The sequence below is a fragment of the Ranitomeya variabilis genome, chromosome 3 (genome assembly GCF_051348905.1).
Source record: "Ranitomeya variabilis isolate aRanVar5 chromosome 3, aRanVar5.hap1, whole genome shotgun sequence".
In the NCBI taxonomy this organism is placed as follows: Eukaryota; Metazoa; Chordata; class Amphibia; order Anura; family Dendrobatidae; genus Ranitomeya; species Ranitomeya variabilis.
Genome location: NC_135234.1, coordinates 393,859,001 through 393,884,734, shown reverse-complemented (window position 1 = coordinate 393,884,734; position 25,734 = coordinate 393,859,001). Strand labels below are relative to the sequence as shown.

At 42.7% G+C, this 25,734-nt stretch overlaps 1 protein-coding gene across 2 annotated transcripts in view; it reads left to right on the top strand.

The window, feature by feature from the left end:
* Positions 1 to 21,921, top strand: part of LOC143816103 (cell cycle control protein 50B-like) — a 66,696-nt gene extending 44,775 nt beyond the window's left edge. The window contains exons 5-8 of one of the 2 annotated variants that reach the window (XM_077296093.1): positions 530 to 620; positions 5,021 to 5,164; positions 7,684 to 7,887; positions 20,115 to 21,921. In XM_077296093.1, the coding sequence (XP_077152208.1) occupies positions 530 to 620; positions 5,021 to 5,164; positions 7,684 to 7,887; positions 20,115 to 20,299 (624 nt within the window). In that variant the 3' untranslated portion in view covers positions 20,300 to 21,921. The remainder of the gene's footprint in view (positions 1 to 529; positions 621 to 5,020; positions 5,165 to 7,683; positions 7,888 to 20,114) is intronic. The other variant, XM_077296094.1, reaches the window with a different exon arrangement.
* Positions 21,922 to 25,734: the final 3,813 nt, after the last annotated feature.

Here is a 25,734-nt window from a genome sequence, read left to right as displayed (position 1 = left end):
AAAAAAAAGTTTAAAAAATAAAAGTTCAAATCCCCCCACCCCTTTGCCCTATTCAAAATAAAATCATAAAAGTTAAATATATATATATATAATTTATTTATTTTTAACAAACTTTGGAATTTGGTTACTGACCTGGAGAATCATAATACCAGGTTAGTTCTAGCATTTAGTGATCCTAGTGAAAAAGCCAAATAAAAAGTGTGGGATTGCACTTTTTTTTGCAATTTCACAGCACTTTAAATTTTTATCCAGTTTTCTATTACATGGCATGGTTAAAACCAATGGTGTCGTTCAAAAGTACATCTCGTCCCACAAAAAACAAGCCCTCACATGGCCATTTTGATTGGCCATTTATGGATCTGGGATGAAGGGGAGCAAAACCAAAATTACCCCTGGACGTTAAGGAGTTAAAACTGCATGTTTATAGGCATCCTTGATCCACGCGATGTGTTTATATACCTTTACAGGGATATATGCCTTATTTGTGCTGAACCACGCATTTTTTTTTTCCCCCTGATTTTTATTTTAGAATCCAGCCAATGAATGTGCCCCGTATAGAGTGGATTCTGGACAAAAGCCAATTGCTCCATGTGGGGCTGTTGCAAACAGCATGTTTAATGGTAAGTGTAATGCAATCTTACTCATGCAGTTGGAAATAAGATTTTTACCTTTTGGTATGTGTAACTTCTGTTTAACATTTTTTCTTTTTTTTTTCAATGTACTGAAATGGATATTTTCAGAACAGAATATGCACCATGTAGTAGGTCATCTTATTGTATTTCTATGCAAGATTAGATTTAATTTTCAATAAAATTGTCAAATTGAACTCAAGTGTTGCTCATTGCCATTGCTTCTGAAATTATTTGTGTCCCAGGTTTTATACTTGGACCCACTCCCCCCTTGCTCATTCCTGAGGAGTGCCATACAGTGGCACGTGAAAGTTTGGGCACCCCTGCTCAAAATTACTGTTATTGTGAACAGTTAAGCAAGTTGAAGACCTGTCCTGCCTCCTCACCATAAAATTCAGTGACAGAAGTATACAAAAGAACATCTAGAAAAGCCTGATGTATTTTGGAAACAAGTTCTGTGGACCGATGAGGTTAAAATAAAACTCTTTGGCCACAATGAGCAAAGGTATGTGTGGAGGAAAAAGGGCACAGAATTTCAGGAGAAGAACATCTCTCCAACCATTAAGCATAGGAGTGAATCAATCATGCTTTGGGGTTATGTTGCAGCCTATGGCACGGGGAACTATTCACTGGTAGAGGGAAGAAAGGATTCAATTAAATTTCAACATATTCTTGATGCAAACATAACACCATCTATAAAAGAACTGAAATTGAAAAAAGGATGGCTTCTACGAATGGCTAATGATTAGTGATGAGCAAATATTCTCGTTACTCGAGATTTCTCGAGCATGCTCGGGTGTCCTCCCTAGTATTTTTTAGTGCTCGGAGATTTCGTTTTTCTTGCGGCAGCTGAATGATTTACATCTGTTAGGGTACTTTCACATTTGCGTTTCCCTGATCTGCGGACGGCTGCGGACTTCCTCCGTGAAGCCCCGCCCTCGGCCGCACCTCCGCCTACTTCTGCATGCCGCCCGCATGCGGCCTGCGTACCTATCTTTAAAATTAGGTACACAGGTCGTGCGGCTATATGCGGAGGCTGCCGCATGCGTCGTTTTGACGCTGCGGCGACCAGCGTAGGACGCAGCCTGTAGCATTTTTTTTTTTATCCGCAGCGTCAAAACGACGCATGCGGCAGCCTCCGCATACAGCCGCACGACCTGCGTACCTAATGTTAAAGATAGGTACGCAGGCCGCATGCGGGCGGCATGCAGAAGTAGGCGGAGCTAGCGGCGGAGCTAGCGGCCGAGGGCGGGGCTTCACAGAGGAAGTCCGCAGATCAGGGAAACGCAAATGTGAAAGTACCCTTAGCCAGCATAGGTACATGTGGGGATTCCCTAGCAACCAGGCAACCCCCACATGTACTTATGCTGGCTAACAGATGTAAATCATTCAGCTGCGGCACAGAAAACTAAATCTCCGAGCACTAAAAAATACTCGGAGGACCCCCGAGCATGCTCGAGAAATCTCGAGTAACGAGTATATTTGCTCATCACTACTAATGATCCTAAACACACATCAAAATTTAACACTTTATTTTATTTAAAATTTAAATATTTCCACAATCCGTCCTTTCCTCAACCCTCACTTTACCAAAATGCTCGTGCATGCCCTAATCATCTCCCGCCTCTACTACTGCAACATCCTCCTCTGTGGCCTACCTTCTAAGGGTACTGTCACACTAAACGATTTACCAACGATCACGACCAGCGATACGACCTGGCCGTGATCGTTGGTAAGTGGTTGTGTGGTCGCTGGGGAGCTGTCACACAGTCAGCTCTCCAGCGACCAACGATGCCGAAGTCCCCGGGTAACCAGGGTAAAGATCGAGTTACTAAGCGCAGGGCCGCGCTTAGTAACCCGATGTTTACCGTGGTTACCAGCGTAAAAGTAAAAAAAACCAAACAGTACATACTTACATTCCGGTGTCTGTCCCCCGGCGTTCTGCTTCTCTGCACTGTGTCTGCGCCAGCCGGAAAGCACAGCGGTGACGTCACCGCTGTGCTCGCTTTCCGGCCGGCCGGCGCTCACAGTGCAGAGAAGCAGAACGCCGGGGGACAGACATCGGAATGTAAGTACGTACTGTTTTGTTTTTTTTTACTTTTACGCTGGTAACCACGGTAAATATCGGGTTACTAAGCGCGGCCCTGCGCTTAGTAACCCGATGTTTACCCTGGTTACAAGCGAACGCATCGCTGGATCGCTGTCACACACAACGATCCAGCGATGACAGCGGGAGATCCAGCGATGAAATAAAGTTCCAAACGATCTGCTACGACGTACGATTCTCAGCAGGGTCCCTGATCGCTGCTGCGTGTCAGACACAGCGATATCGTATGGATATCGCTGGAACGTCACGGATCGTACCGTCGTAGCGACCAAAGTGCCACTGTGTGACAGTACCCTAACACTCTCGCACCCCTCCAGTCCATCCTTAACTCTGCAGCCCGACTAATTAATCTCTCTCCTCGTTACACTCCTGCTTCCCCTCTTTGCAAATCCCTTCACTGGCTCCCAATTTCCCAGCATATCCAGTTTAAACTACTAATGCTGACCTACAAAGCCATCCATAACCTTTCTCCTCCATATGTTTCCAAACTAGTCTCTCAATATCTTCCCTTACGTAATCTCCGAATCTCCCAAGACATCCTTCTCTCCTCCCATGCTTATTCGCTCCTCATCCAATCGCCTCTAAGACTTCTCCCGAGTATCCCCATCCCCTGGAATTCTGTGCCCCAACACGTCCTGTTATCCACCACATTTGGATCCTTCAAAAGAAACCTGAAAACCCACCTCTTCAAAGAAGCTTACAGTCCCTAATGACCACACGGCCACCTCAACACCATTGGAGCTACTGCAACCTTCGACCTACTGTCTCCTTCCCCATAATCCTGTAGCATGTAAGCCTGCAAGGGCAGGGTCCTCTTCCCTCTGTACCAGTCTGTCGGTGTTAGTTTTGTTTACTGTAAGTGATTTATTTGTATTTTGATGTAACCCCTTCTCATGTACAACACCATGGAATTAATGGTGCTATATAAATAAAAAAAAAAAATTAATAATAATCCACAATAGACTACCTCAAAAAGCACAAGCTGAAGGTTTTACAATAGCCCTCACAGTCCCCTGATCTGAACATTATTGAAAATCTGTGGCTAGACCTCAAAATAGCAGTGCATGCAAGACAACCCAGGAATGTCACAGAACTGGAAGAATTTTCCAAGGAAGAATGGAAGAAAATCCCTCAAACAAGAGCTGAAAGACTCTTGGCTGGCTACAAAAAAGGGGTGTTACTAGGTACTAACCATGCAGGGTGCCCAAACGTTTGCGTTGGCCCATTTTCCTTTTTTAAGGTTTTCTTCATCTATTACATTTTACATGGATTTATTGTGTCTAAAATACAAAGGAAATGTAATTTTTAAGGGGGTTGTCCGGTCAAAAACACTGTGTGCTTCAGGGATTCCCTGGTTTCAGACCGGTGGGTATAAATGAGTTATACATACCCTTGGCCAGTGGGCGCGGCCTTGCTTCATACACTTGTATGGAGTGAGGCGGCACCCACTTGCCGGGAGTATGTATAATGCATACATACCTTCCAGGTCTGAAAATGGCGAGTCCACACAGTGCATGCGGGTCACACAGAGTGACTGCAGATTTATTGGTTTTGACAGGACAACCCCTTTTAACTTTAGGCCATTTAGAGATCATTTCATCTTAAACTTGCTTAACTGTTCACAATAAGTCATTTTGACCAGGGGTGCCCAAACTTTTACATGTAAATGTGCAGCATTGTCATGGTATACAATTGTGTGCTAAGAATGCACAGTCTCCTGCCTACTCTAATCCTGACAATTTAACTCCTTAAATGCTGTAGTAAATTGTGTGGTTAAAGAAGAAAAATATTTAAAAGAAAAAATAAATCTTTTTGCTTACACACTGCATTATTATGGGAAAGAAGAAAAACTACACTACTTATATCTTTACTATAAAACTGGGAAAGTGGACAGCAATTCTACCATAGTTTTTTGGGGGCTGTAATGTTATAGCAATTAAATGACTTATCTTTATTTTGTGAGTCATTATGTTCACAGAAATACTAAAGTTGGTGTGTAACTACAATTTTTAATATTAAGTCATTTTGCAAAAAAAAACCAGACCTTTTGTAGACAGGAAATTAAATGTCTTTCAGAAATTGTAGATAAAAAAATATATATAAATTTGTGGGGTCTTTTTAAGAGTTGTCTGATACATATAATGGCCTTTTTATAAAGATTTTTAATTCCCAAATACTTTAGCAATTTGCTTTATCAGAAATCCCCATTCTCCCTATCCTACTAGTCCCTATATGTGTTCTCGTCTGTATATAGTCCTCTTTTCTTTTTTTTTTTTTTTTCCAGACGTCCTGACTCTATTTTACAATGAAAATGGCACATTTGTTGAAGTTCCGCTTAATGGAAAAGGGATATCCTGGTGGACGGATTACAACATTAAGTTCCGGAACCCAGAAAATGGTAATCAGAGCTTAACTGACCTCTTTAAAGGTAATTATCAAACATGGTATACAAGTAATACAAAAGTATATAGCTGCTGCACATGTTAATATAAATATGCAGTGCAGACCAAAAGTTTGGACACACCTTCTCATTTAAAGATTTTTCTGTATTTTCATGACTATGAAAATTGTACATTCACACCGAAGGCATCAAAACTAAGAATTAACACATGAGGAAACATATACTTAATTTCAGTTGTTTCACACTTTTTTTATGTCTTATATTCTAGGTTCTTCAAAGTAGCCACCTTTTGCTTTGATGACTGCTTTGCACACTCTTGGCATTCTCTTGATGAGCTTCAAGAGGTAGTCATCGGGAATGGTCTTCCAACAATCTTGAAGGAGTTCCCAGAAATGCTTAGCACTTGTTGGCCCTTTTGCCTTCACTCTGAGGTCTAGCTCACCCCAAACCATCTCGATTGGGTTCAGGTCTGGTGACTGTGGAGGCCAGGTCATCTGGCGTAGCACCCCATCACTCTCCTTCTTGGTCAAATAGCCCTTACGCAGCCTGGAGGTGTGTTTGGGGTCATTGTCCTGTTGAAAAATAAATGATGGTCCAACTAAACGCAAACCGGATGGAATAGCATGCCGCTGCAAGATGCTGTGGTAGCCATACTGGTTCAGTATGCCTTCAATTTTGAATAAATCCCCAACAGTGTCACCAGCAAAGCACCCCCACACCATCACACCACCTCCTCCATGCTCCACTTTGGGAACCAGGCATGTAGAGTCCATCCGTTCACCTTTTCTGCGTCGCACAAAGACACGGTCGTTGGAACCAAAGCTCTCAAATTTGGACTCATCAGACCAAAGCACAGATTTCCACTGGTCTAATGTTCATTCCTTGTGTTCTTTAGCCTAAACAAGTCTCTTCTGCTTGTTGCCTGTCCTTAGCAGTGGTTTCCTAGCAGCTATTTTACCATGAAGGCCTGCTGCACAAAGTCTCCTCTTAACAGTTGTTGTAGAGATGTGTCTGCTGCTAGAACTCTGTGTGGCATTGACCTGGTCTCTAATCTGAGCTGCTGTTATCCTGCAATTTCTGAGGCTGGTGACTCGGATAAACTTATCCTCAGAAGCAGAGGTGACTCTTGGTCTTCCTTTCCTGGGGCGGTCCTCATATGAACCAGTTTCTTTGTAGCGCTTGATGGTTTTTGCAACTGCACTTGGGGACACTTTCAAAGTTTTCGGACTGACTGACCTTCATTTCTTAAAGTAATGATAGCTGCTTTTTTCTTGCCATAATACAAATTCTAACAGTCTATTCAGTAGGACTATCAGCTTCTGCGCAACACAACTTCTGCGCAACACAACTGATGGTCCCAACCCCATTTATAAGGCAAGAAATCCCACTTATTAAACCTGACAGGGCACACCTGTGAAGTGAAAACCATTCCCAGTGACAACCTCTTGAAGCTCATCAAGAGAATGCCAAGAGTGTGCAAAGCAGTCATCAAAGCAAAAGGTGGCTACTTTGAAGAACTTAGAATATAAGACATATATTTTCAGTTGTTTCACACTTTAAGTATATAATTCCACATGTGTTAATTCATAGCTTTGATGCCTTCAGTGTGAATGTACAATTTTCATAGTCCTGAAAATACAGAAAAATCTTTAAATGAGGTGTGTCCAAACATTTGGTGTGTGTATGTATATGTGTGTATGTATGTATGTATATATGTGTGTGTGTGTGTATATATATATATATATGTATATATATATATATATATATATATATATATATATATATATATATATATATATATATATATAATATTTTTATATTTTATGATAAATAGCCTGGGGTAGTAAAACGGAGGAGGGGAACGCACAAAAACAACTTTCATACACTCTCTTAGGACCTACAGAAAGAGCAGCAAAGTTTTACTTTTGTGCAGACTGATTATTGCAGTCCACTAATGGGATGTAATTGACTTAAGGTGTGTGTAAAGGAGGAATAGGGAACGGGAAAAGTAAGCTCACCATTTGCAGTCTCTTTCTAAGAATAAGTTCCACGCATGGAGCTGCCTGGGCTTGGGCATGCAAGTTGCAAAGAATGAAGAAAAAAAAAGTACTCCAGTGTAGAAAAATATAAAACTTTGTCTTTAATGGAAAAAATTCACAAAAACAGGCACAATGTGGACAACCGATAGATCCCAGAGAGCTACCAACCGATGCATTTCGAAACTCCGGTCTTAATCATGGTTCCCCACAACTGGGTCCTCACTGATGCCCAGGGCCTGCTGCTGTTATGCATAACTGTTCTTTTTAACTTTACTGACACCGGACTCCTTCTGATTGGTGCTGTGTGAAATAAAAGCCAAAGGGGCCACAATGCTTCATGGATCAGTCAGTTCTCCAGAACGTATGCCTTACTGATATCCAGGCTTTCAGCTGCGTAGTCCAATCATGTAGGACTGTGTCCTGTGCATTGTCATGAGATTTATCTGTACGGCATAAACATAAGTGATCATCTATTCTGTCCATAATGTTTTTTTCTCATACCAACAGGGACATCAAAACCTCCGAACTGGCTAACAGAAGTATGGAACCTGTCAAGTGACCCATTCAATACAGGATTTATAAATGAGGACTTCATTGTATGGATGAGAAGTGCAGCATTACCTACATTTCGGAAACTATACAGGCGAATTGAGAGTGGAAATTTCACAGATGGTCTTCGTGCTGGAGAATATCAACTAAGAATTCAATACAGTATCCTTTTACAAAAAAAAAAAGACTCCCCCGCCCCCTTCATATCAGTTTCCTTGTTAGTACTGATGCAAACCTACAAAACAGCCTACTTACTAATCATGGGTGTGACTTTTGCAAAATTACTCAATGAATAGGAAATCCTAGTATATACTGGCTCATACATTATAAAAATAGTTCACTTTATTAATATATACAAATTGGAAGTAGCAATCCCACAAGCCACTATCAACCAGTTAAAGGAAAGGTGAAATGAATTATTTTTATTTCTAACCCCCTTAACGACCACCGATGCGCCTTTTAACGGCGGTAGTTAAGGGTACTTATTCCTCAGTGCTGTTTTTTAACTGCGCTGAGAAATAAGGGCGCCCCCCAATGTCGGATAATCTCTGGGGTCTCGGCTACCGGGGCATAGTTGAGACCCTGGAGAACATGATTCGGGTCAGTTTTTACTGTCCCCAGTCTTGTGATCGCTGTTCTTCACCGAACAACGGCGATCGCAAAAAAAAAAAAAAAAAAGTCATATTTTCCCTTCCATTTCTCTTCTCTGATATGATCTAGAATACCAGAGGGGATAGAGATATGGGGTCCCCCAACCCCACGTACATCCGCCATCCCTGGACTCTCCGGCTCTGTCCCCCCAGTGTCGTCTTCTTGGAAGAACATGGCGGGCACATACGCAGTGCACCCGCAGAAATCTGCTGGCCAGTACCCAGCAAAAGTTGATTTTTTTTTCCTATTGGTTCATTTTGATCACTGTGATAGACCCTATCAGAGTGATCGCAATAATAAAAAATTGTAAATCAAACCCCCCTTTGTCACCCGCTTAGTTAGGTAAAAGTAATAAAAATAGAATAGCCTTACCGGTAATTCGGTTTATAGGAACTTTCCACGACGGCATACGGAGGTTGCCTCGTTGTGATCGGGAACAGGAAATACAGAGAGGTTAAAAGGCCCTCCCACCTCCCACTTGCCAGTGACTTTTAACTGAGACCATAGCACTGGTTTACCTTCTGAATACCAGATTTTATCCAGGAGTATAGAGGGAGGAATTAGCGCCATTGTGGAAGGTTCCTAGAGACCGAATTACCGGTAAGTCTAATTCTATTTTCTCTAGTCACCTTCCACGACGGCATAAGGAGGAATACCAACTAATTTAGCACTAAGAAGGGACAACGGCCTGTAGTACTTTTCGGCCGAAAACTAGGTCCCTATTGGACAAAACATCCAGTCTATAATGTTTGGAAAACGTATGCAGCAAAGACCACGTTGCTGCCCTGCAGATCTGCTCTGCAGATGCGCCTTCTTTTTCTGCCCAGGAAACTGAAGTGGATCTAGTTGAGTGTGCTTTGAGCCCCATTGGGGGCGACTTATTTTGAGCTAGATATGCTTCCATTATAGCCCTTTTAATCCAGTTAGAGCTGGTGCTTTTAGCCACCTTCTTCCCTTTATTTTGTCCAAAGAGGTGGACAGATTCTGATCGATTCTGTAAGAACGGGTTTGTTCTAAGTAATGAAGGACAATGCGCCGCACATTGAGAGTGTGGAATTTTTCTTCTTTCGAGTTTGCAGGATTTTGGCAAAACTATGGCAGAATTATCTCTTGGGAATGATGGAACTCAGAGACTACCTTTGGAAGGAAAGATTGGTCGAGACGTAGAACTATTGAGTCGTCTCTAACTAGTAGATAAGGTTCCCTTATTGATAAAGCTTGCAATTCTCCTACTCTTCTAGCCGTAGTTACGGCCACCAGGAAGACCGTCCTGTATGTAAGGTTTTGAGGAGAACAAGAAGACAAGGGTTCTAAGGGTAGACCTGAGAGACCTTGGAAAACTACATTAAGGTCCCATGGGGAAACCATAATTTGTCTCCTAGGATACATCCTGATGGCAGATATCATGAATCTCTTGATCCAGCAATGACTCGCTAGATTCTGGTCAAAAACAGGGCTTAGAGCAGAAGCGTGGACTTTCAAGGTGCTAGGTTTAAGGCCGATCTCTAAACCTTTTTGTAAAAAGTCCAGAACTCTCGACATATTTGGTCTAAGAGGATCTGGTAAATCAGGTAGACTGAAGGATGAAAATCTTTTCCAGATTTTATTGTAGATGGCGTTGGTTACTGGTTTCCTAGATTTTTGTAGAGTAGCTATCACTGGGTCTGACAACCCTTTCGCTTTCAGTACCTGGGATTCAGTAACCACGCCGCTAAACTCCATGTTTGAGGATCTGAGTGGAGAACGGGCCCCTCGGAGAGGAGGTCATCTGTTATTGGTAAAGGAATCGGACCTTCTGCTTGTACTTGGATGATAAAGTTGAACCAACTTCTTTTGGGCCATAACGGGGCTGCTAAGATCGTTGGGTTTCGGTCTTCTCGAACTTTCCGTAGAAACTTCGCCAGAATCGGGATCGGCGGAAACGCATAGGCCAGATGAAAGTTCCAACTCTGGGCTAGGGAATCTACTTCCCTGAAATTGTCTCTGGGGTTTAAGGAGAAGAAGGCTTCGACCTTCACATTTTGGCGAGAAGCAAAAAGATTTCCGGTAGACCCCACCTGTCTACCAGTATTTTGAAGCTTTGATTATTTAGACTCCATTCCCCCGGGTGGATGTCCTGGCGACTTAGATAATCCGCCTGAATGTTGGAAGAGCCTTTTAGGTGAACTGCTATCAGTGACAGTAGATGTTTCTCGGCCCAACAGAATATTCGGGCAGAAACCCTTTTTAGGTTTCTGAACCTTGTGCTTCCCTGGTGTTTGATATGAGCAACTGTGGTCATGTTGTCCAAGTATATTCGGATGTGCTGACCAGAAATCTGGGAACGTGCTGCCAGAAGGGTTTCTTCCACAGCTTTCAGTTCTCTGAAATTCGATGACTTCTTGCTTATCGTCTGGTCCCAGAGTCCTTGGAACAGGACATGATTTACCATGGCTCCCCATCCTCTCCTGCTGGCATCTGACATGATGGTAGTCAGCGGAATTTGAGTCCAGCTTATGCCTTTGCAGAGATTTCTGGAATTTACCCACCATGCCAAGGAGGCCTTCACTCGACCTGGAGTGTGTATTCTTCTATTCAGGGTGCTAGGATGTGATCTTGGAGGACCCTGGAGTGGGCTTGTGCCCAGGCTACTGATTGTATGCAGGCTGTCATGGAGCCTGAGACTGACATGCCTTCCCGAATTTTAGGAGATTTCATCTCTCTGAATCTTTCGACCTTTGTTATCAATGTTAGACGGTAGTCGTCTGGTAGAAAAGACATGTGTCTTGCATAATTTAAAAGTACTCCCAGAAATTTCCTGGTCTTGGAAGGTTGTAGCTGAGATTTTTCCAGGTTTGGGATCCATCCTAGGGACCTTAGTATCTCTAGGGTGAGTGACACATGAGATTTCAGGATTGTCTCGGTGGAGGCTACTATCAGTAGGTCGTCCAGATAGGGCACTATGCAGACACCTTGTCTCCTCCAAAATAATGGCAGAGGTAACGTCATTTAACCGAAGAATCTCTCGGCGCTGAAGAGATGCCAAACGGAAGAACTCTGAACTGATAGTGCTCTACCTGAGAACTCCCCTGTACCGCAAATCTGAGATATTTCCTGTGTTTCGGGTGGATTGGAACATGGAAGTAGGCATCCTTCAAGTCGATGCTCGACATGAAGAAGTGATGCTCGACTAGAATCTTACAGATTCCATCTTGAATTTGTGATATTTCACATGTTGGTTTAACTCCTTAAGGTTTATAATGATAGGGCTTCGCCTGATGGTTTGGACACCAGGAACAACCGAGAGTAATGGCCCAGACCCCATTCCGATTGTGGAACCCGGGAGATCACATTTGATTTTATAAGGTTCCTGAGGCCCGCTAGAAGAGTGGCATGATCTTTTGGTGTTGGAAGGGAAGTAATTTTCAGACCCTGTTGAGAGGAGATGAGCTCTATCAAAAGGCCCTCTGATAACGTTGAGTTGGTGATATTTTCCCACTGATGCACAACTTTTGAGTCCCCCCCCCCCCACCCCACACCGTGTCGGAGTCATTGTTCCTCTTGTTGAGACTGCAGCTGCTGTGGGAAGAGGATATTTCTTCCCTTACCCCCTTCGCATAGCTCCATCTCCCGGTCTTGCCCTTTCCTCTCGTTTGGGGGGTTTGAGACTGTGGGCCACAAAAAACAACAACATTTTTTAGGAGGTTTTGATTCCGGGAGTGCTTTTTTCTTGTCTGTGGCCTTATCTAGTATGTCCTCTAGAGCTGGTCCAAGGACGTACTCTCCTTCAAAGGTTATAGCACACAATTTAACCTTGGAGGTAATGTCTCCACTCCACATCTTGAGCCAGAGAGCTCTACTTGCAGAGTTGGATTGTACTAAGGATCTGACAATAACTCTAATGGTCTCCATGGAATCATCTGCCAGAAACCCTGTAGCTTTAAGAAGGATGGGTACTGAGCAGGGCCAGACTGGCCATCTGGCAATTCTGGCAAATGCCAGAAGGGCCTGACTGGTCATGGGCTGCCTTGTCTGCTACGTTAACAGAATCGATATTCTCAAGATCCCATACTGTTAAGAGTTGTGATGGAGCACAAAGTTGCTGACTTCCTCACTTACCCCAGCAGGCTACGAGTATCATTAGAAATATTTTTGTCTTGTAGAAAATATTCCTTTCCTCCATCCAGGGTAATATCTAATATATAAAGCTGAATGTGTGTGTATCTGTGTATGTGTGTATGTCCGGGATTGGCATCTGCACCGTCGTAGCTACAGCCACAAAATTTTGCACAGTCACACGTCTGGACCCTGAGACCATCATAGGCTATGTTGTGAGTCGAAATTTTAACCCCACGCGTTCCAATTCACCAAACAATTTTGCCACTATCTACATAATGGGGAAAAAGTGAAAGGAAAAGTGTTGGAGGCAAATTGACAGCTGCCAGATGTGAACAAGGGGGACTTAAAGAGTGAGAGTGATGGCGCCAAAGAGTATACTCACCACACACGGGGATATGAACACACACACACAAAATGCGCCATACACTACCACGTGCTTGAACACATATATCACCCTCAGCACACATTTCACCACACATACACCAACCTCGCCACATAAAAGTCGAAACACAAAAGTCACCACTCAGAACTCGCCACATGCAAAACTAGGCTCACGCAAAACTCGCCACACGTGCAAAACTCACCTCATGGAAAACTCGCCACACGCAAAACTTGCACACGTGGAAAAATTGCCACATGCACAAAAGTTGCAACACATGCAAAAGTTGCCTCACACAAAACTTGCACATACTCAAAACGCACCACACATAAAACTCGCCATGCGCAAAACTTGCTGCACACAACTTGCTACACTAGCCTGTCACATGCAACTCGACACACAAAAAGTTGCTACACGCATGTCGCCATACAAAACTCCTCTCACAAAAGTCGCTACATGCATGTCGCCACACGCAACTCAACACACACAACTTGACACATGAAACTCGCCCTAAAACACACACAAGTCTGGTATTATCCTTCAAAAATAAAAATCTGATTAATAAGCAGACAAACTACAAGAGCAACAAATGTACCATATAGGAAATACGGCAGCTGTCAGTCACATGACCAGTCTATTATGTGTATGTGTGAGCTAATATATACTGCCAGGGGGGAGGGCTTCCTGTTGGCTGGGGATTTATCAGGCTGCCAATTTAGGTTACAAATACTGAGGTAAAAATACTGAGCAAATAACGTGTGAATGAGGTCTAATACAGGAGGAGATGACACACAGATAAATACACTATGTTCCAAATTACATTTTTATCAGATTTTCCTAAATGGTTGGTGCAAATGACAGTCAGTCTAATAAAAGTCATCACCCATTAGAGTATACATCGAATTTTATTGAAGAAACCTCCCAATGATAACAGTATAATCTCCAAAATGAATAAAAACTCAAAATGCACTGTTCCAAATTATTATGCACAGTAGAATTTCTAAACATTTGATATGTTTTAAAGAACTGAAAATGCTCATTTGTGGAATTTGCAGCATTAGGAGGTCACATTCACTGAACAAGAAAGCTATTTAACGCCAAAACATCCCAACAGGCCAAGTTACATGTTAACATAGGACCCCTTCTTTGATGTCACCTTCACAATTCTTGCATCCATTGAACTTGTGAGTTTTTGGAGAGTTTCTGCTTGTATTTCTTTGCATGAAGTCAGAATAGCCTCCCAGAGCTGCTGTTTGGATGTGAACTGCCTCCCACCCTCATAGATCTTTTGCTTGATGATCCTCTAAAGGTTCTCTATAGGGTTGAGGTCAGGGGAAGATGGTGGCCATACCATGAGTTTATCTCCTTTTATGCCCATAGCAGCCAATGACTCAGAGGGATTCTTTGCAGCATGAGATGGGGCATTGTCATGCATGAAGATGATTTTGCTCCTGAAGGCACGTTTCTGCTTTTTAGACTATAGAAGAAAGTTGACAGTCAGAAACTCTATATACTTTGCAGAGGTCATTTTCACACCTTCAGGAACCTTTAAAGGGCACTACATGATTCTGGCCCAAAACATGACTCCTCCACCCCCTTGCTGACGTCGCAGCCTTGTTGGGACATGGTGGCCATCCACCAACCATCCACTACTCCATCCATCTGGACCATCCAGGGTTGCTCAACACTTATCAGTAAACAAGACTGTTTGGAAATTAGTCTTCATGTATGTGTGGGCCCAATACAACCATTTCTGCTTGTGAACACTGTTTAAGGGTGGCCGAATAGTAGGTTTATGCACCACAGCAAGCCTTTGAAGGAGCCTACACCTTGAGGTTCGAGGGACTCCAGAGGCACCGGCACCTTCAAATATCTGTTTGCTGCTTTGTAATGGCTTTTTAGCAGCTGCTCTCTTAATCCGATGAACTTGCCTGGCAGAAATCTTCCTCATTATGGCTTTATCAGCACAAACACATTTGTGCTCAGATACAGCCACAAATCTCTTAACAGTACGATGATCACGCTTATGTTTTTGGAAAATGTCTAATGTTTTCATCCCTTCACCAAGGCATTGCACTATTTGATGCTTTTCATCAGCAGAGAGATCCTTTTTGTTTCCCATGTTACTTGAAAACTGTGACCTGCTTAATAATGTGGAACATCATTTTTAAGTAGTTTTCCTTTAATTAGAATCACCTGGAAAACCAATTATCACATGTGTTTAAGATTGATTTCAGTGATCCATTGAGCCCTGAGACACAACACCATCCACGAGTTTATTTGAAAAACAAAACCATTAAATCTTTGACACTGAAATCCAATTTGCATAATAATTTGAAACACAGTGTACTATATACAGGGGAGATGTCACAGGTATATACTATATACAGGAGATGACATACAGGTATATACTATATACAGGAGGAGATGACATGGGTATATACTATATACAGGGGAGATGACACACAGGTATATACTATATACAGGAGGAGATGACACACTGGTATATATTATATACAGGAGGAGATGACACACTGGTATATACTATATACAGGGGAGATGACATACAGGTACATACTATATACAGATGACACACAGGTATATACTATATACAGGAGCAGATGACACACAGGTATATACTATATACAGGAGGAGATGACACACGTATATACTATATACAGGAGGAGATGACATACAGGTATATACTATATACAGGAGGAGATGACACACGTATATACTATATACAGGAGGAGATGACATACAGGTATATAATCTATAAAAGAGGAGATGACACATAGGTATATAGAGGAGGAGATGACATACAGCAGGTATATACTATATACAGGGGAGATGACGTACAGGTATATACTATATACAGGAGATGACATACAGGTATATACTATATATAGGAGGAGATGACATACAGGTATATACAGAAGAGATGATATACAGGTATATACTATATACAGAAGGAGATGACACATAGGTATATACAATATACAGGAGGAGATGACACACAGCAGGTATATACTATTTACAGGGGAGATGACATACATACTGGTGTATACTATATATAAGGGAGATGACAAACATGTATATACTGAGGGGAAAATGAGGTGTGAGGTGAAAATGAGGGGTGTGAGGTGAAAATGAAAAGGTGTGAGTGCAAAATGAGAGGAGTGAGGGAAAATAGTGGAGTGATCAGAACATGACAGATGTGAGGTCGAAATGACGTGAGGGGGGAAAATGAGGAGTGAGGGGGGAAAATGAGAGGAGTGAGGTATTATAACTAACCACAGATATTTACTATGCCCAGGCAATGCTGGGCTCTTCAGCTGGTTAGTAATATATCCCATCTGGTTCATGGGGACGGGGACAACATGAGCCTGTGTGATTTCAAATGCCAGGGTTGAATTTCAGCCCCGTCTGTACCTGGTACTGAGTCCAGTAATTCTCCCCTGGAGGTAACCTGAGCAATATGGGTTTCCAATTTACCCAGCCAGATAGAGAGGGCCCTAGCTACGCAGGTAGAGGCAATATTAGCTTTTAAGGCAGATGTAGATGTCTCCCAAAAATTATTTTTTAAGGAGACATTCTATTTTTCTGTCCATGGGATCCTTCAATTGTGAAGAATCTTCAAATGGAAGCGCAGTTCTTTTTGCTAGTCTAGCCACCTCAACATCAACTTTAGGAATGTCCCATTTGACCAAATCACCCTCCAGGGGAAATCTGTTTTTTTTCCAAGGGGATGCTGAGGCGTTTTTCCGGTAGTTCCCATTCCTGGGTAATCATACTAAGAATATTAGGATGCACCGGGAACCCCAACTTTCTTTCCGATTTTAGCCCGCCAAACATTTGATCCTGAATGGACTGAGGCTCAGGTTCCTCCTCTAGACCCATGGTGTTGCGTACTGCGGACACCAGCTCCTCAATATAAAAGTATGTCATAGGTTCAGCTCTGGGTGATATAGGATCTTCCCAACTACTCATGGAGTAAGTATAAGACCGGTCGCACTCAGACTCAGAATCCTCGACCTGGATTTTCCTCTTCTTCCCTGGGGAATGTGGAGGTGGGAGTGGAGGTGGAGGAGTAAACGCTGCCAGAGAATATTGCACCTCATGTTTAACTAGAGCGTGAATTTCTTCTAAAAGGGATGGTTGCTCCGCTTTGACTACTCTGTCCGTACATGACTGACAGAGCTTTTTATCCCACAGAGGTGGGAATTTTGCATTACAAATAGGGCATTTCTTCTTAATGGCGGATTTGGGGGCAGACTTGTCTCCCTAAAATAAGAGGGAGAAAGGTGTCAGGAAAGGGGGACCCCCTGAAACAATCGCCACCCGGACCCATTCACTGCATACACCCACTGCAGCAGGGGCAGTGCTGGGCTCTGCAGACGCAGGGCATGAAGCAGCTTCCATACTGAGGAATAGTTTTCCTCAGCTGAGACTTCTTGCAGGATTTTATCCGTTAAGTGGCAGCACCTGCATCCAGCAACAATACACTCCCCTTCTCCTCCTGAGTCCAAGCGATTACCATGTGCAGCGCCATCATGCCGGCGCCCGGAAGATGATGCACTCCAGCTAGAACACAAAATTCCAGTAGTGACACGCGAGAGCTGCTGACGTCACTTTCGGGACCCCGAGCACTGCTCATGGAGAAGGAGAAGACCGGGGAGCTCAGAGAGGCCCCAGGCCAGGGAGCCCTGGTCTGCTTTGCCCTCTTGGGGGCGTGGAAAGACCAGGTGGGGTCCCAAGGTCACCCCAGAGGGGGTGACGGGAGCAGCTCCGGAGGAGGCTGGAAGCCACCACCGCTGCCCGGCTGGAGAGGCAAAAGCCTCCAAAAAAGGTACTGAAGTCGCCGGCCACCACAGCATACAAAACCTCTCCCTGTCCCATGGGGAACAGGAAAGACACTGGCAAGTGGGAGGGCCTTTTAACTTCTCTGTATTTCCTGTTCCCCATCAGGACAACTAGGCAACCTCCGTATGCAGTCTGGAAGGTGACTAGAGCAAAAAAATTTATTTTTTTCCATTCTTTCAGGCTAGGGTTGGTGTTGTGGTTGGAGTTAGAATTGGGCTTTTTTCACTGTTTAAGTACTTCAGGGTTCTCCAAATGCGACATGATGCCCACAATTGATTCCAGACAATTTTGCGTTTAAAAAGTCAAACGGTGCTCCCTTTCTTCTGAGCCCTGCCATGCGCCCACACAGTAGCTTTCCTCCACATATGGGGTATCATTGTACTCTGGAGAAATTGCACAACAAATTTTGTGGCCCATTTACTTCCGTTACCCTTGTGAAAATAAAGCTTGGGTCTAAAGTTAAATTTGTTTTGTGAAAAAAAGGAAAATGTTCATTTTTTTTTTCCTTTCCACATTGCTTTAGTTCTTATGAAGCACCTGAAGGGTTAATAAACTTCTCGAATTGAGCACCTTGAGGGGTGCAGATTTTAGAATGGTGTCACTTTTGAGTATTTTCTATCATACTGACCACTCAAAGTGACTTCAAATGTGATGTGGTCCCTTAAAAATTGCTGGTCAACTTTTTAACCCTAATAACTTCCTAACAAAAAAAAATTGTTTCCAAAATTGTTGATGTAAAGCAGACATGTAGGAAATGTTATTTATTAACTACCGTATTTAGAGGATTATAAGATGCACTGGATTATAAGACGGACCCCAAATTTTGAGGAGAAAAATAGGAATAAAAATCTTTTTTTTAATAAAATGTTGGTGCTTCTTATAATCCATGTGTCTCATTGCTTACCGGGGGTGGTGGCTGCGGTAAAGCGGGGTTCCAGGGTTGCCGCTGGAAGAGGCAAAAGTGGAGCATTGCTGCAGGCTGGGATGAGGGGGTGTCTGGATGTGTGGCGCGCCGCTGCGGGTGTTCGGTGCTGCGGGGGCTCTGCTGAGATCTTGTTAAAGCCCAGAGCCCTGCAGTTACATAGTTTCCTATATGGTGGACTGGACTCTGGGAAAATGGCTGCCGGCCTGGGATTGCGCATGCGCGGCACATACGCAGATGGAGATCTCGGTACCAAGATCTCGGGAGACGAGATCTCGGCACTGAGCGGCTGTCTGGAAAGATGCGGACTCGCAAGCCAAAGTATGGGATCCGGCATATGATGTAACGGTACATCATGTTGGGAAAGGGTTAAAAGCAAAAACCTTCTGTCCTCTTGTTTTCTAGGCACTGCACCTTTATGTATAATATGCCAAAATGACTTAAGCACAAAAAGGAATTTGTATTAAGTACATTAATATACCGTGGTGTGTAATTCTATTTTGATACCTGCTTACTACATTATGACCCAATGCCAGGTAATAATTACACAATATTATCCTGTATTGATTATATGCACTAAAGATTATTAAAGAGATGAAAAAATCGGATCACATGAAAGGGAAATGGTGTGACCTCACTAGAGGGAAAATATCAGGGCATGTAAACATGATTGGGTATAACAATTCTAAGAGGATGCAGTATAAATACAGGGCAGCATAACTAATAAGAATTGTGGATATAGAAATATACCAGTATGTGTTCACATTCACAGCAACAGTAATCCCAGAGTTCTGCATCCCACTGAGACAGCACAGTCAGGTTTCTGAGCCTTGGACCTCTTCCATGATGTATTTAATCAATCAATCAATCAAACACACCTCATGAAAGCAAGAAAAAAATCACAATAACTGTATAGAATCAATCAAATTTCTAAATATACGGTGATGTTTCTATACCCAGGACAATAGTCGCAAAGACTATAATAAATCAAAGAAAAAACACGACGAAAAATTCCCTTTTATAATTTTAAATAATCAATGATAGTTTGTCATAAGACAAAGGTAAGATGACAAACAGGAGGGTAAAGAAGGGGTTATACCCACTAGCACATGTCTGCAAGTTAGCGCGCTCACTGGACAGAGATTATATTAATAATATAGGCATACAGGAACAGTATGGTACTATCACCATAGGATCACATATAAATATTCAGCAATATTGCACATTTCCCATAAGGCCATAATCAAATGCTAAAGCTGACGCATACGGTCGATATTACAAACAGTAAAAGCCAATTGAGATAGCTACCATAATTACCCATATAGTGCCAGAATGTGTCCACGAGCGTCCACCCCGACGCGCGTTTCGGCGGTGCAGCCTTTCTCAAGGGGTATTTAATCAATTGTAAAGTCCTGGATGACCCCATGTAGAAAATAAAGCTTATATTCATGTTCAGCCTTAACTGTTGCTCAACAGACTTTCACGTTTTAAGTTTTAATGGAAGAAAAAAAATTGTTTTTAGCACTGTGTCCTGGATGGGAGGAAAGAATCCATTCCTGGGAATTGCTTATCTTGTTTTTGGCTCCTTGTGTACTGTTTTTGCTATTATTATGCTCATTGTATTTATAAAATACCAAGGAAAAATGGATGAAGACATATAGCATTGGTTTCAAAATGATTATTCAAAAAGTTTCCAGATATAGCATATTGCGTAAGGTTTACATTAAAGATTAAGTTAGCTTTTGTGTTTGTTTTTTTTTATATGTTTTAGGCCCTCAACAGATCGGTGGGGGTCTGGGTCCTCTAACACCCCTGATCACTCAAAAGGCCTTTTAGAAGTGCGCAGTTTGAGACAGGAGTCACAGAGCTCTAGTCTGAAAATGCACACATAGCAAAGTATGGATGCAGTAAAAAGTAATGGGCTTTCTGCCGCGTGAGCACTGGGCTTTCTGTTGCATCCATATTTGTGTGTGTGTGTGTGTGCGCACACGCACATGTTCAGGCAGGAACTGTGTGTTTCTACCTCCTGATCTGCTCACTGCTAAGGGGTCTTTTGAAAAATCAGTGGGATTTTCAGGACCTGGAGTCCCAACAATCTGCTCAGAGTTAAAAGCCTAACAGATATTACAGTCTAAGTTTACTTTTAAATAGGAATATTGGTAGCAAGAAAACTATGATTTTTGTCACATACAGATACTACTTCACAAAATGTACTAATTTTACAAAACATTGCTTCGTGAGACTGAGATGTCTCATACTGCATTGATGTGCACAGTTGTTAAAGCCAAAACCATGTGTTGGTCTAAATGTATAAAGGAAAGGATGCATATTGTTTCCTTTTGTCTCTAAAAACTGCATTTAATGTGTGAATCCAGCCTTAAGATAATCGTAGACATTAGAACAGCTATTTCTTCCAACTCCCTTCCATGAATATTTGGCTCGTCACAACGTTCATGTGTTTTCAAAGGAAGAGTGGAGCAGAAAAAGCCTGTAATAAAAAAAAAAAAAAAAAACCTCAGGAGTTAAAATTCAAACTGCTCGACCCTTCTCTCCCCGACAATCGAAATGCCGCCACAATACACAAGTCAGAAAGTCAGACCATAGTCTAATGTGAATTAAGGCCTTACATTTTTGATGACTTGTTCAGCCTATTGCTCTTTTTTGATTCCCTAATACACTTGGACTTTCAGCTTGGACGATTGTTAATGTTGTTTTTTAAATGAGGAGAGGGGAGAGCAATGCTGCTACATACTCGTCGGGCAGACCTGCAGAAAGCTCCAGGTTGTCACCATCTTTAATCGGTGTATGAGAGCTTTAGATTAAAAACTTTATTAAAAAAAAAAAGGAGAGAGATCTAGATTACAAATTGTTTAACTCTTCAGAACTAAAGGTGGGAGGGTAAAATCACAAAGTCAAGTCCATCAGCCAGGTCAGATATATGTGACCACTTGATGGGAGAAAAGAAACCTCCTTACCTCCCAGCTATCATGACATCTCTTTTGATTCGCCATGCTGGTGCAACATCATCTTTCCGGTGTGTGTGACTTACACGGATGATGTCTCACCAGTATGTCTAATCAAAAAACGAGCCAGGAGGTGAAAAGATTCACAGGTCTCCCGTCCAGGATTCACAGATTACTGACCCGGCCAATTGACTCCCTATTGCCTTACATATACATAGGTTTACGTATTTGTGTGTAATTATGTACCAATATTTTTTTCTTTGGTAATAAAACTTGCATATGTTCTGATTTGGCTCAATAAAATGTTTACATTTCTGATATTTGGGCATGTGTGGTGTAATTCTTCACCTGGTACAATAGTTATTTGTACTACACCCTAACCTAGGTACACTGAGAACTTACTCTGGGCACAATGGGCTCACCAGTGTTTTGCAAGGCCAGATTAGAGGTGTTGTGATGAACAAGCTCAGAGAATCAACAGACTGCACACAGTGTCCAGAAAGAGATTCCATTGTAATGAAATGCAGGTTGGGTTTGTATACACCCGACAGAAAGGGCTTTAAACCAAGAAGAAAGCAATTGCTTTGTGGGACTTAGGGCTGTCCCACACGTCCAGATAATTCCGGTACAGGAAACAATCGGTACCGGAATTATCCGTGTCCGTGTGCCCCTACGTTTCTTGTGTACATCAGTGTGGCACACTTGCGGCACACGTGTGCCGCCCGTGTGCCCACTGGGTACCACACGCACCGTGCTGGGTACCACACGTACGAGCATCTGGTGCTGAAGCCGCACGTGTGCCACACTGATGTTCACCAGAAACGCAGGGGCACACGGACACGGATAATTCCGGTACCGATTGTTTCCGGTACCGGAATTATCTGGACGTGTGGGACAGCCCTTAGACATAGATGTGTCTACTTTTATTCAGTTTCTCAGGCTTTCGGAATGTGTACGGGGTTTTCTGTGTTAAAGGTGCTACATGATAGATTGGGTATAAAATGAGAACTGAAAAGACAAAATGGATTTTCATTTCCCACAATTCCCTCCTATTTGTGACTCTAGAAGCCCAGAAATGTTCCTGTGCTCATACTTCAGGGGCTAATCCGTCCTACCGAATTTATAAACTCTTCACCGGATTCCGAACATCGGATATCTTTGAGTTTTTGAACCTATAATACTCTTGCCTCCCACAGGAGGGGTCTTCTCGAAAACGAAGCCTTAACTTATAAAAGGAAAACACATTAAGAACTATCATAGGAAAGAAGCATACAAATAACAGTACTAATGGTTGGAAAAGGTAACTGACTATTTGAGTTCTTGAACGGCTAAATCCTATAAAAATATCATGCCAATGATTTTTTAGTAAGGTGACCTATAGATGAATACAATTGCACTAGTTTAGCTTTAACAAAAACATACCAAAGCTTCTTGTAAAGTGAAATTATGATCCTTTCCATGAAAATTGTAATCATGTGTTTTCTACAAGTTTTATCTTTGAAGCAGACACAGAGGGCACTAAAGATTCAGTAATGCAATCTATGTGCCCAATATAGCTCATGGAATGATCACGGTTCAGTACAACAAAGAATGTAATCCAAGAGAAAAAATGACAATGAACCATAATCTAAAACATGAAATGTTATTAAATATACAAAATACGAGTCTAATAATAATAAAGTGGGAAAATCAGTAATTGGCACCACACTCAAATTAAATAGTAGGGGCAATCACAATATATACCGTATTTTTGCATCATAAGACGCACCTGATTGTAAGACACACCTAGATTTCAGATAGGAAAGTTAGAAAAAAAATATTTTGAACTAATTAGTGTGCAAAAACATTTAATAAATACAAAAATATCTGTTGATGATGCTCTGTTATGGGGGATCTGTGAATTACAGTACAGTGCCTGCAGTACCATATATTGTGACTGTCACCTCCCATCCTCAGGAATACACCCACTTACTGTATACATGGATGTATTCGGAAAGAAGAGGGAGGTGGTAGTCACATTTGCTCTAAACACTTTGGACACTACAATACAGTGTGTACAATAAATATGGCTAGAACCCCCATCATCCTTCAGAATATACCCATTGATACAGTATATTCTGAAGGATGATGGGGGTTGTTTGCTCACCTTTCCTAAAAGGATCTCGCACTTGTGAGTACTGTAGTTACAGCATTAAATAGTGTGCAGGGACAGATATGAGATTGGTGGAGGCAGCTCAGCAACAGTTCCCTCCACCAATCACTATCCATCCCTGCAGAGGAGGAGGGGAATCGCTCTTCTCTCCCTCCTCAGCTTTAGGCCTCTTTCACACATCTGTGTCACTGGTACGTGTGGTGACAGTTTTCACACGTACTGGAGACACTGACACACTTATCTGTGCACGTCAGTGTGTTTCCATGGACCACGTGTCCATTTTTTACCGTCAGCATGGACAGCACACGTTCACATGAAGAACACATGGATGTCTTCCATGTGACACGTGTTGGCACTGGGGAAGAAGCGCTACAGTAAGCGCTGTTCCCAGGTGCTGAAGATGGCTCTCATCATTCTCCCCTGCTCTGCCGGCGATTGGCGCGAGCAGAGAATGATGAGAGTTATACTGAAGTCAGAACAATGACAGCAGGTGGGGGCTTTTTGGACTATTACTCCCATCAACCTAAACCTGCTGCCGCTAATAAGTGACAGCAGGAGCGGATGATGGGGGTATTCCTCACCCACCACCTGCGATATAACTAAATAAATGAATGAAAAACCCAGCGTGGGTTCCCCCGCATTTTCTATAACCAGCCAGGCAAAACTCACAGCTGGGGGCTGCAACCCTCAGCTGTCAGCTTCAGCAAGGCTGGCTAACAAGAATATAGGGGTCCCCACGCCATATTTTTAATTATTTAAAAAGAACGATGTGGGGTCCCCCCCATTTTTGACATCCAGCCTTGCTAAAGCTCACAGCTGGGGGCTGGTATTCTCAGGTCAGTAAGAGGCCATTGATATAGCCCCCCAGCCTAAAAATAGCAGCCAGCAGCTGTCCAGAAAAGGCGCATCTATTAGATGCGCCAATTCTGGTGCTTTGCAAAGCTCTTCCCACTTGCCCTGTAGCGGTAGCAAGTGGGGTTCATATTTGTGGGGTTGATGTTACCTTTGCATTGTCAGGTGACCTCAAGCCCACGGCTTAGTAATGGAGAGGGGTCTATAAGACATCTATCCATTACTAATCCTATAGTTGTATTGTAAATACACAGCCAGAACAAAGTCCTTTATTATAAATAAGACTAAACACAGCTTTTTTTATTTTATTTAGAAATTACAAACACAGTTATACTCACCTAACGCCTAATTTCACTGCAGCCCTTGTTCTCCTGTAATAAAACTAAAATAAAAAAACAACAATATACCATACCTCTCCGTTGTGCTGTCCCACGCCGTAATCCATTTCTGGGGTAGAAACCGTTTTTAATCTGGACGGTGCCAAGATGTGACCGTCCAGGCTGAGAACCACTGGAGAATGAGCTGAGGCGAGTGCAGCATCATTGACCAGCGGCGATATCATCGCGGCCGGGCCGAGAGCTCCATCTGCATCGCATCCGCTACCATTTCCTTACAGACATTGCGTAGAGGAAGGCGTGGTTTGAGATCTCGGCTTTCCTCCATCTGCGCCCGTGCCTAGTGAGAAGCTGGAGGCAGGATCCAAGAAAAATGGTGGCCGCCGCAGGACCACCACTGCACACCACAGGACTGCTGCAACACTCCCAGCTCTGGGCCCGCAGCATTGACCCCTCAGTAACAACCGTATTTGGGTTATAAGACGCACCCCCATTGTCCCACTAATTTTGGGGATCAAAAAAATACGTCTTTTAATCTGAAAAATATGGTATTTCTCCCATAAGTACACACAATATCTATCCATTCCTTATTGTACATATATACAGAGGGTACGGAAAGTATTCAGACCCCTTTAAATTTTTCACTCTTTGCTTCATTGCAGGTATTTGGTAAATTCAAAAAAGTTCATTATTTTTTTCATTAATGTACACTCTGCACCCCATCTTGACTGAAAGAAAACAGAAATGTAGTAATTTTTGCAAATTTATTAAAAAAGAAAAACTGAAATATCACA